Source organism: Osmia bicornis, chromosome 12 (assembly GCF_907164935.1).
Source record: "Osmia bicornis bicornis chromosome 12, iOsmBic2.1, whole genome shotgun sequence".
Lineage (NCBI taxonomy): Eukaryota > Metazoa > Arthropoda > Insecta > Hymenoptera > Megachilidae > Osmia > Osmia bicornis.
In genome coordinates, this window is record NC_060227.1 from 1,168,421 (window position 1) to 1,180,246 (window position 11,826).

At 37.9% G+C, this 11,826-nt stretch overlaps 2 protein-coding genes across 2 annotated transcripts; one reads left to right on the plus strand and one right to left on the minus strand.

Annotated features, from left to right (window-relative positions):
- Nucleotides 1–2,778: 2,778 nt before the first annotated feature.
- LOC114874988 (frizzled-7-like) lies at nucleotides 2,779–5,483 on the plus strand. The gene is made up of 3 exons (XM_029184808.2): nucleotides 2,779–3,817; nucleotides 4,004–4,383; nucleotides 4,455–5,483. The coding sequence occupies exons 1-3, from the start codon at nucleotides 3,018–3,020 to the stop codon at nucleotides 4,991–4,993; spliced, it is 1,719 nt and encodes a 572-aa protein (XP_029040641.1). The 5' UTR covers nucleotides 2,779–3,017; the 3' UTR covers nucleotides 4,994–5,483.
- A 942-nt stretch (nucleotides 5,484–6,425) lies between these two features.
- On the minus strand, nucleotides 6,426–8,620 carry LOC114874989. Its single transcript, XM_029184810.2, has 5 exons — nucleotides 8,411–8,620; nucleotides 8,184–8,328; nucleotides 7,323–7,820; nucleotides 6,828–7,086; nucleotides 6,426–6,754 (listed from the first exon to the last, which is right to left on the minus strand). The coding sequence occupies exons 2-5, from the start codon at nucleotides 8,248–8,250 to the stop codon at nucleotides 6,535–6,537; spliced, it is 1,044 nt and encodes a 347-aa protein (XP_029040643.1). The 5' UTR covers nucleotides 8,251–8,328; nucleotides 8,411–8,620; the 3' UTR covers nucleotides 6,426–6,534.
- Between the last annotated feature and the right edge of the window lie 3,206 nt (nucleotides 8,621–11,826).

Genomic DNA, 11,826 nt, shown 5'->3' on the forward strand with positions numbered 1-11,826 from the left:
CACAGTTGTTGGTCCTTGTATTCGCTGGTGAATTTCAAAATTATTTAACTTCGTTGTTCCATTCGAGAATTATTCATCCGCGAAGAACATTCCGAACCGTGTGAGTTTAAAACAGATATTCGTAGAAAATTATTATTTATTTTCGTATTATACGAGATCACGGTACACGCGCACCTGACGCACACGAACAAATTAGTTGGACACTAATTAGTGTCGCTAGAAGGACGATAGATAGATCGATAAATAGATAAAAAAAAAAAATATATCTACACGTACGCGAAGGTACGAATAAATCTAATATATAATGCGCGCTGGCGTTTATTTGCGCGAGAGCATTATATGTATTAATCTTGCTGAATATTCCAAGAAAGTCTGTCCATTTTTTCGAATGTCTCGAAAGTATTTTAATCTCTATTTAATTGTTGCGTGTCGTTAAAGCGCAACGGCAGAAGAATGAATTGCATTCGACTCGAGATTTTAAACACACGATATTACAATTTCAAAAGTAAAAAGAATAAAATAAATAAAACTAAAAATGTAGAATCGTGCGTGGTTATGAACGCGTACGTAAACTGACTAGTCGTTAAGTTCGGTGCTAATCAAGAAAGGTGTATTAAATTATACACGCCTTTTTATTACCACTGCGATTGCATCAATTATTTTTTTTCCAAACGAGCGGGTTAGTGGCTTAACTCTTTGGAGGGGTTCACACGGTCGAAGACACGGTGGCGCGAAAATTAGAACTTCGAATCTAATCAATTGTTCCTGTTCCAGTAGTCGTATTTTATCTGTAATTTTTTAACTGATAATGAAATCGACAAAAATCTATATGTATATATAAACATAATTCGCGACGGTTCAACGTAGTACACTATACGTGTACAACCTAACCTCCAAAGAGCTAACCGGAAAGAGGCAACTCTCTTCTGACATTGCGCGACGGATTTTGCACGTAATTATGTACAGGCGCATACATGAAAGAGATAAAACCTCTGCCCGTATACTAGATTTTTAATCCTACGTGTGCATAATGAGACACGTGTGCACGTCGCGACGTAATTGTGTAGGGGCAGAGGATGTTAATCGACTTTTGTCGAGGCAAAAACATCAGCCACTTTTCGTCTTCCTCTTACATTCCAGAATAGTAGTTCTTCCAGAAGTTCTTCTCAGCACTTAAACGTTATAATTATATCATGTATATCATGATGGATCCAGCAGTTGCTTATGATTTACCTGACACCGATAACTGGTCTTTTTTCGTTTATTATCACTTTTTATATATTGCAAAATTATTTAGATAAGATACGGGTATCGAAGAAAACAAAAGTTAAGGGTTTTAGAATACAATAATAAACAGTGATTTTACAGTCTTGGGACGTTTTAAGTTAGAAAATAAGCACGCGGGTCGTGCTATGATTAAAAAAATACTTAACACGTCTCATTAAATAAACGAAGTGAAATGATTTTCACTATAATCTTCGTGCTTTGTGCCAAGCATAACTGTTTTAAAATCCTCAAATCATTCTTACAAAAAGAATAATAATAATAGGTCCAATGAACGTATACGATCCATTTGAGATATTCATCTTATCTTGTCTGCTTTTACTATACTATAAAATATTACGAACCTTCCATTATCAGTCTTCCTCGTTATTAACTCGTTTTATGCGTAACGCGCTGTAGACGTATATTAATATACATTAATTTATTAGTTCCCTTTAGCAGAGTATAAATGATAAATGAAATGACCTCTTTCTTTTTCATACGATACAAAAGCCAAAAAGAACTGGTTGTTTCAATCTGAAAGATTGGTAGCAACCACAGTTCATTCGATGAATCCTGTCGGATCGCATTTTCTTTAATAACAGGCTTTGTTCGTTCGATGACGGTCAAAAAGAGTATCGATACCGTTGAAATTACAGAGAGAAACAGGAAGACGAAACAGTGGCTTGCTCGACATTATTTTCAATCTTCCGTATTGAATCTTAAGTGTTACTAATCGTAAGATCGTAAGGCTGACCTCCTACGTCTGTTAGGGCGATTCAAGTTGAGAGTATTCCAAGGAGAGAAATTATTTATTTGTTTACGATAACGAGGCCGTTTGCGAATCGTATTTCGGGCGATTTGGATCAATCCAACGACTATCATTGTAATACGCGGTGACGATGACCGCCCGAATAATGCGACCCCGTCTAAAGGTGCACGAAATTCACGAGCACGTATGTACTATATGATTAAATGCGGAAACTACTACAACAAAAACCATAGTACTTACGATCACGCTAATCATCTGCGATGAATAAACATTACAAACTAACGAAATCGAACGTATTGTGCATTATATGTCGGGAAAGAAATAAAATCAAAATGAACCGATCGTTATCGCGTCTCGTCATTTTACAACCCGTTTTACTGTACAGTATTACAATTCCCTAGAAAATCAGTTAGTTTGTATTAAAAATATTCACGAAAGGTTTATATGATTATTTTTAATAAACTTTAAGCGATATTTTGCGATAATTTTATGTCATCAAATCGTGTACCCATGATCACGTGACGCTTAAGCGTCCCTTAGTAAAATTAAAAGAGAAGTCCCGCTTATTTTATTTGTCCACGTTCTTTTTACATGCAAGGATAACAAGTTTATCTTTTTTCTTTTTTAGGCTCTCTTTAATTTCTGCTAGAATTCTCCCAAAGCTATAGGCAAATGCTTCCATAAAGTACTGACGAAATTTTCACGCATCATTGTAGGTGGCGGCAGCAGTAGCGTGAATCTAGTTCTCTTCAGGGTTCTCCCACTAGGAAAATACATTCACCGTGTTCTGTTTACAGTATTACGGTCGCGTCCATCATCGTCGTTAGGTATACCCGTTTCCCCGCTCCTTCCGTTCAGTATTATTATGTTCAGCACGATTTATTGGTGATGTCCGTAAGCGTGGTGCGTTCCGGTGTTTTAGAAGGTTGCTTCGCGTGACGATTAATCTTAAAAGTGGCGGTCGCCGCAAGAAGACGCAGATATGATTCCGTGTTACGCGACGGTTTATGCTCTTTTGGTAGCCGTGCTCGGTGTCAGTGCTCTTCACGCGAAAGATCCCTTGGCCCATCACGGAAGATGCGAACCGATCACCATCAATTTGTGTATGAATATACCGTACAACGAGACGATCATGCCGAACCTGATGAACCATCAAAAGCAAGAGGACGCCGGCCAAGAGGTGCATCAGTTCGCGCCCCTGGTCAAGATGAAATGCAGCCCCGACCTTCGTTTCTTCCTATGCACAGTTTACGCGCCTGTATGCACCATCATCGACAGAGCGATACCCCCGTGCAGATCGTTATGCGAAAGTGCTCGTGCAGGATGCGAACGTTTGATGAATAGTTTCGGCTTTGCTTGGCCGGAAAATCTCGATTGTTCGAAACTACCCGAAAACGGTGGACCGGAACTTTGCGTCGGTCACAACGAGACCACACCACCGGAACCATCGCCGCCGGTTTACCCTCCACCACGTATGCCGGTAGCCGAATTTCAACCATCCTGGACAGGAGGCCCTAAACCTTATGGCAGCGGATTCACGCTCGGCGCAAGGGACTTTGGTTTCGTTTGTCCGATGCAGTTCAAGGTTCCTCAAAAACTCGGCTATTCGTTGAAGGTTGGCGATAAAGTCGAGCCTGATTGCGGCGCACCTTGCGATGGAATGTTTTTCACCGAACGAGAACGACGATTTTCGAGGGTTTGGGTCGGTACATGGGCATCTGTTTGTGCAGCTTCTTGTTTCTTTACCTTCCTGACGTTTCTCATTGACACTGATAGATTCAGGTAAAAAAAAGTTTATTGTATTCATATTAATGCATGTAGTAACCTCGTTAACATAAAGTGGGAGGATTAGAAATTTTGTATTATATGCAGATACGCATATTTTAATCATCATTGATGCCTTAAGGTCACATATATACGTTGCCTTTAATTTACAGTTTAATGGAGATATTATTGTTTAACATCTAGGTATCCAGAGAGACCAATCATCTTTTTGTCTGTGTGCTACCTGATGGTAGCATTAGCCTATGTGATCGGTTGGGCTGCTGGTAATTCTATCGCGTGCAGAGAACCCTTCCCACCTCCTTTAGATATGAGAATTCAAATGGCATCAACTATAACTCAAGGCACCAAGTACGAACTGTGCACAGTTCTGTTCATGGTACTTTACTTCTTTGGAATGGCATCCAGTATATGGTGGGTGATCTTAACCCTGACATGGTTCCTGGCAGCTGGACTAAAATGGGGCCACGAAGCAATCGAAGCCAACTCTCAATATTTTCATTTAGCAGCTTGGGCTGCACCGGCAATAAAAACGGTTACGATTCTCGCGATGGGAAAGGTAGAAGGTAAGCAATCCAGAGACAAAGATATTGTATGTTGTAATTTATTTAACTAATACATTTTTCATTTTCCACAGGTGATATACTGTCCGGTGTTTGCTACGTCGGACTTTGGAACGTCGAAGCTCTGCGTGGATTCGTTCTGGCACCATTATGCGTCTATCTTATCCTTGGAACTGCCTTTTTATTAGCCGGCTTTGTTTCCCTCTTCCGGATACGTACAGTTATGAAACACGATGGTACAAAGACTGACAAACTAGAGAAATTAATGATTCGTATCGGCATATTTTCTGTACTATATATAGTTCCTGCATTGATTGTCATTGCTTGTTTATTTTACGAGCAAGCATATTTTGATCAATGGATGTTGACCTGGAATATGGAGATGTGCTCGAGGCCGGGACCACAATCTTTGTATTCCATGCCGTGTCCCGTTGGCGAGCGTACCCGCGATGTCGGTAGGAGACCAGAGTTCGAGGTATTCATGATAAAATATTTAATGGCTATGATTGTTGGTATCACAAGCAGCTTTTGGGTATGGTCAAGTAAAACGTTGACCAGTTGGCGGCAGTTCTTTCATCATATACAAGGACGACGCGCTGAAGCGTATGTTTAAAGACTTTTAATTCAATCAAAGTAAAAGATCTGCCTTTTTCAATCGCATACAAGGACAACGCGGTAATGCGTATGTTTAAAGACTTAATTCTATACATAAAAAGAGATTAGCCTTTTTTAATCACTATATCTAATCATTAACTAATCGCGTGCTCAAATAAAAAGTAATTAAATTGACAAGGAAAGTACGTATTTTATTGCTGGTAATTAAAATGTCCAATCTATATGAAACAAAAATATATCTAGATTTCATTTATTCTAAGATCTGAATACAGAGACGCGCATTTCAATGTAATTTTTATATATTACCAGTGCATTGTAAAGAGCAATGAGGATTATATAAAATGTACTGTGCCAAAATATTTTTTTACCGATTGTATGTTTGTTTAAGCTATTTGTGAATTCTTTTTGTTGTATTTTTATAAAAGTTGCATAAGGACTGTATAAAATGTTAGAGAACTAATCGTCGCATTAGTTTGCAAGTATTATTAGACGATGTTTAAATCATACTTTTAAGTATTAAAAACCTTTTCATTTATACATTAACAGAATCCATAACTAATATCTTATCATTTAAGTTATAAATGCTCAAACTGTTTGCAGACGATGTGTTCAGTGTTTATAAGTGTACTATCCTGCCATGCACAAAACAGTGAGTACTATTTGTATGTTTGATCGTAGTTTCAAACCTGTTTCACTTTTGGGTTTGATAAATGAAGAACAATTACGCTTACTAATCTCGCGAACAATTTTTATATCTTTTACAAAACAACTTTAGAAATATTTTATGATATTCAATTATGTGATCCTTTAAGAACACTGAAAATCTTTTTTCTTTTCAATCCACTAGAAATCTTCCCAGGTTTTTCTACTTTTTTTTTTTTTTAAATAAACTTTTTGAATTTAGCCTTTGCAGGATACAATTGAAGGCAAACGTATCTTCGAAAGATGTAAAATTAAATTGTAAGACATATTACTGCCCTAGGTAAACTAAATTGTATATACCTACATCTATTAATTTTACTATGTACTATAATATATTTTTTAAAAAAGTTATGTACATATACATGTCCGCCAATTAAATGGCATTTTCGTATGTTTCCTATGCGTAATCAAATTAAATGGATAACTCGATTAATATGGGTCACTTGAATTCGAAAATAAACTCGGTAATGACTTCTCAACCGAGTGCGGTCGTTGTTCCAATATAATTAAATTCGTCCATTGAAACTGTCGAGCTTTTGTGTATGTCATGTATTTACGGCAACTAATAAGAAGGCAAACAGCAAAAGTAAAGAGAGTCAAAACTACTATAATTGAAACAGCCGTACTTACATTGTAGTAGATGCGCAAAAAATATATATAAAATATACGTGACGTTGTGTAAAGTAATTATAACTATTATATTCTTTATAATAATAAACCAAAATATATATATATATATACACAAATACGTTTATTTAGTCAAATTAAAACAATTATAAATTACAAGGTACACATTATATGTATTGCTATAACAATTGTAATCGATCACTCAACGTTTTAATTTGTCTTCGTCACTTTCGGAGGTTTAAGAATCTTGATTCTTCGTAAATATTGTACAAGTATTGGGGTAACACCGCATGTTATGCCAATACGCATAGGCGCCAACAACTTATGAATAGCATACGCCAACAGGAAGGATGACGAGTTAGTAAGAATTTGTTCTACTTGACTGTTATCAATTATTATGAATTTAACGAGAGGCGCCAAATCTATCCCGCTGAAATCAATATATTTAAGATAAATATAAGAAATTATTCAAATAGTTAGAATAACAATTTTGTAAAACTAACCCAACTACAGCTGCATAACAAGCGCCAAGGGATATTATTGATATTACTACATGAAACACAACAACGGTAGCTCCATAATCCTTAATCACTCTTTGAAATTTCTCTTTCTTGGATAAATTTATATATTTTGGTTTTTTATCGGTATCTTGTGTATCAGTTACTTGTTGCGATGCATTCGTCGAATATCCCATACCGAATATATATTTTTCTGGATACATTCTTTGTAAAAGAACATTCGTTGAGACATAACTTGCCAGACCTGAGTGACAGATTGCAATTTCTAGACTATTTACCTTGCTGGTTATATTTTATATATTACTGAAAATTTCGGTAAAAAAGGATTTACCGGCAAGGTACAATTTGTAAATAGAATAAAGTGCATTTATTTTTTTTTTCTTTTAATTGCTGCATCCCTTCACCATGTGCAAGATTAATTCTATTTTAAATTCGACAGCGTAGGACGGAGTTTTGAGTTTCATTAAGCACTTTACTAACCGCGTTTATCCAGTTTCAATAGTGGCAAATTAACGGTTCGATAATGTGATTTCTGCATATCCTCGGCAATATATTTCTCGTCTCTGGCCCATTGTCCGCCAGGCATATTTAAATGGGTTGATTTTCCATTAGAAGAATATGGTTTTGGAACATTGCTTTGCATCGTGCCATTTAAACTGACCGCGCCAAAGCAATCGTACGAATCTACATGAGTGTCTTTACAAACTTCCGAGCTGTTTAAAGGCTCTGCCAATTTTGATGGTTGCTCCGAATTAAATGATTTACAGTCACTTTTATAGTAAAGCAACACTGGTACAGAAATGTCTCGTGCTCTTTCGGGAGTGAAACGACCAGTTTCATTGGCAAATATTTCAGAAACATTTGTAGGAAGCGGTAATGTAGGAGGGTTAGGGTAACGACGGACACTTGTTACATGAAGGGCCTTCGTGTGACGTATCGTCGTATATCGTGTGCATTGCATTTCGCCAAATGCATTCGCTGAAAAAAATAATGTATAATTGAAACATGTTCAGATAATTAAATATACAAGTCCAGAAAATTCTGTCGTTCGTTTACGTCACTTTTAAATTGATTTTATGTTTGGTCATTCTTGGCAAGGTTATATAAGAACTGAAGAGTCATTCGAAAATTGTCATTCTTTTTTGCGTTTATTTCTAAAATAGTCATAAATAGTAACATGTCCTCCAAATTTAAAGTCATTTGCATATGTAACCTCCGTTGTACTGTTTTATTTAAAAAGCAGTGAATTTGATAAATAAACAATATTATTGGGATAATTGATAAATTTCAGTAAATAACAAATATAAATTTCTATTTAAAAATATGTTGTAAATTTCATACCTGCTGGTAAAACGCGAGATAAAGCCGTCAATAAATCAGTAGAATTACTGATACGAGATAACGACATCGTAGAATCTTAAGTCACTTAGAATAGTAGTTTTATTAACAACACACGACCTTATCTACTTAGAACCTTTTTATGCAGCTGTATAAAGTAACAAATACGGTAAATATTTATAAAAATAAACAAAATGTCTTACAATCCAATCTCCACAAAATCACTTAACCTAAGATCAGTTTGGCATTTATATACTCTTCAGACTTGTAATACACAGTTATAAAATATTAGTATAAGTTTGACAAAAATGTAGACGCATTAAAAAAACATCCCATTGAAACCGGTTAAACCTTTACGTATATATGACAAATTCGTAAATATATGTTACAAAACTACTGACATGTAAGCCACCAGTAGGCATTTTTAAATGTTTTATTTAGGGACATTTCTTTATTTCAAAGGGTCATAATACAAGGGGTCCTAGACACCCCAAATGAACTAAATACGGCAGGGCCATCGGCGCAACAGGGTCCCAGACAACCCATCCATCCATCCATCCATCCAATTTCGCCCATTTTGAATATTGGGGATGCATTTGCATCCCTTATTCTTGCGGGCCGGCATATCTAGGAATTTTCTTTTCCTTTGTTGCCCAATGAACTCTATCGTCCACGCGCCTGTGGGAATGGGTTGGCAGCGGAGCTGCCAACCCCAAATCCCGCGCCTTTTTTGAATTGTTTTAGTCTTGATCTGTACATTTTCTTTCTTTCCTTCTTTTCTCTTCCGTACGAGGTTATTTCTTGTACGCGATTCGTGCCGTACAGTTATTGTCCTTGTTTCTTAATTGGTTTTAGCACTCTCACTCTATCCATTCTCTTACAATTATCTATCGATTTATCTTCCCTACACTTCGACACACAGTTGAACATTTCTTGCTTGTCTATTTTTACATTTTACATTTTATCGCTTAAACATTCCTATCTATTTTTATTGAAGTAACTTCCACACACTCTTTACATTCATTCTTTCATTCTTTCATCCCTTAAACTTTCTCTCTCACTTCATCCCATTCATTCCTCCATTCTTTTAGTTTTTGCCAAACGATCGGCAACCTTCCTTCAAGTTTTCTGATTTTCCGTGATTTTACTTCTACCCGGGTTTGTACCCTTTCTTACAAAATATTATCTCCGTAACTCGTTATCCAGTTCCGCTTACATGTTCGGCTTTTCCTTAATTTCTCCTTTCATCAGATTCTCTTCTCTCTTTATTTTCAGGTCTTTCACTCATCTCTCTCCGTAGCATCATCCCGGGTCGAGGAGCCCCACTCATCGATTCCCTGATTCGGATTGACGCAGCGTGCGCTTGTTGTACATGTGTGTGTCGTTACATGGTTTTGAATCGAGGTATATAAACCTTTGACTGCTCATTTTTCGCCTTCACGCTACTTCCTCCTCCTCTCGGGTCTCAGCGCAGCGCTCCCGCCCCTTCTCAGTTATTCTCCTCTCACACTTCCCTTTCTCTCTCTCGCACTCATCCAACTCGCTTGTACATTGAAACCAGTTTTCCTCTTCATTCGTTACATTTCCCGCGCACGCGCACTATATTATTCTCCCCGTTGCCACTAGAAATTTCGCAACGGCCATACAAACAGACGGTTTGTCCCTTCTCACTAAATCCTGATACTGGGGTCTAGCCCCGAACCCTTTCTCTCGTAGCTTTTGCACCAATTCATCTCTCAGATGGTCGTATTGTTCGCACTCCCACAGTACGTGGCAAATGTCCTCCACCGTTGCACCGCATTCACACCCGGGATCGTCTACTAAGTGTTTTCTCGCCAACGACTCGCCCACATTATAATGATTTGCTCTTAATCTACTCAACACTGATATAATTTTTCTGTTTTGTGCCGCGAAGTGATAGAACCACGGTTTTCTGTGATTCTCATTCGTGTCTATCTCGTTGAAGTATCTTGCGCCTTTGTATCTTGCTTCTCTCTTCATTGTCGTGGTGGACTCGTTCCATTCGCTTTCCACCAGCTCCACCAGCAGGTCTTCGTGTGGAATTGGATACTCTGGATTCGGCTGTTGCTCAGTCGCCCTTTTTGCCGCCGCATCTGCTCGTTCGTTGCCTTCGATGCCTCTGTGTGCCGGCACCCACACAAACACTACCGGGGTTTTCTTACGGTCTATTTTATCACCACTTTGCAAGTTTTTTTTGCACATAAATTTCTTTTAATTGTGTTAATATATTAATAATAGTCTCGCTTCTTTTTATTTTAGGTATCTCATCTACACTTATGTTTCGCACCGCCTCTAGAACTTTCAATACGCTCGCAGAGTCACTGTAAACTAGTAGTCTTCTCTGATCACCGGATGTTCTGTAAGTTCTTAGTGCTTCCGCCACCGCTGTGGCTTCTGCTGTAAATATCGTGGCTCCTGGGTCCATGCTTATCGTTTTTTCTTCCCATGTGTTCGTTGTTCTAGTTACAGCTGCTGCCCCTACCGACATAGCTCCTTGTCTTTTAGATCCGTCGGTGTATATTTCAGCGAAGTTCTCATTTATATTGCCATAATGTTGTCTCGTCTCTGCCGGGACGCTCTGCAGTGCGATATTTGGTGCCGCCATCATTTCTCCGGCGCGCCATTCCACCCAGGGTTCGGGGTAGTCCAGCACTCGGATTCTTGATCTTTCCGCCGCTGCTTTCGCCATCTCCATCAATTGTTCATTCTTTCTAAAAATTTTCATCACGTAAGTATGACCGTTATCAGGTTGGTTTTCCATTCTTTCCCACGCCTCATAGAACCATTCCAAGAAATCTCCTTTCCTATTCCCTATCTTCTTAAGTAGGTATTTACCCGCGAGTAGACTTATTCTATTTTTTATTGACATTACTCCCACCTCAATATGCATTACATTAGTGGGGGTTGATATCCTGTATCCTATCGCAGTTCTAATACCCGAGTTTTGCAGTTTATTTGCTCTGTCAATATTATTGGTACTACCATCTATATAGATTATGGCTCCGTATTCTACCACCGATCTGACGAGTGCCTTATATAATGTTAACATTATTTTTTGATCTACCCCCCGCGCGACGTGTGCTATATACCTCAACATATTTAACCTATCCTTGGCCACCCTTTCAACGTGTTTCGTATGTTCCTTAAAGTAACATTTTTTGTCAAAAATTATGCCTAAAAATTTTGCTTCGTTCGATTCTATTATGTTCTCGTTTCCCACCCTTACCGTTACCGGTCCACTATTTTGTACATTAGAGTTCCGCGTTCTTCTCCACCTCGTGAAGTTAACTATTACAGTTTTTTGTATCGACAGCTTTAGTCCAATTTTCCCCAGGTTTTCTATAATTTTATCAAGAGCATTCTCCAGTTTATTCACGTTACCTATTCTATAGTTAGCGGTTGATACATATATACCTATATCATCGGCAAACTGTAACTTTACCAACTCCTCGTCTTCTATACCCTCCATTATCTCACTGGTGTATATATTATAAAGTATCGGGCTGAGGACCGATCCCTGCGGTAATCCTCTCGCTATTATGCCCTCGGTGTTTTCCTCATACTTCCTCGCCACCATTGCGGATCTGTTTTCTAGCCAATTTTTTATGAAGTTAAATATTTTCTT

Excerpts from the sequence above, each read along its gene's own strand:
- LOC114874988 (XM_029184808.2), top strand. The coding sequence starts at position 3,018 with ATGATTCCGTGTTACGCGACGGTTTATGCTCTTTTGGTAGCCGTGCTC. Across the intron at positions 3,818-4,003 it reads ATTGACACTGATAGATTCAG|GTATCCAGAGAGACCAATCA; the intron begins GTAAAAAAAAGT and ends TTTAACATCTAG. Across the intron at positions 4,384-4,454 it reads CGCGATGGGAAAGGTAGAAG|GTGATATACTGTCCGGTGTT; the intron begins GTAAGCAATCCA and ends CATTTTCCACAG.
- LOC114874989 (XM_029184810.2), bottom strand. The coding sequence starts at position 8,250 with ATGTCGTTATCTCGTATCAGTAATTCTACTGATTTATTGACGGCTTTA. Across the intron at positions 7,087-7,322 it reads ATTGAAACTGGATAAACGCG|GTCTGGCAAGTTATGTCTCA; the intron begins GTTAGTAAAGTG and ends TCTGTCACTCAG. Across the intron at positions 6,755-6,827 it reads TGTTATGCAGCTGTAGTTGG|CGGGATAGATTTGGCGCCTC; the intron begins GTTAGTTTTACA and ends TATTGATTTCAG.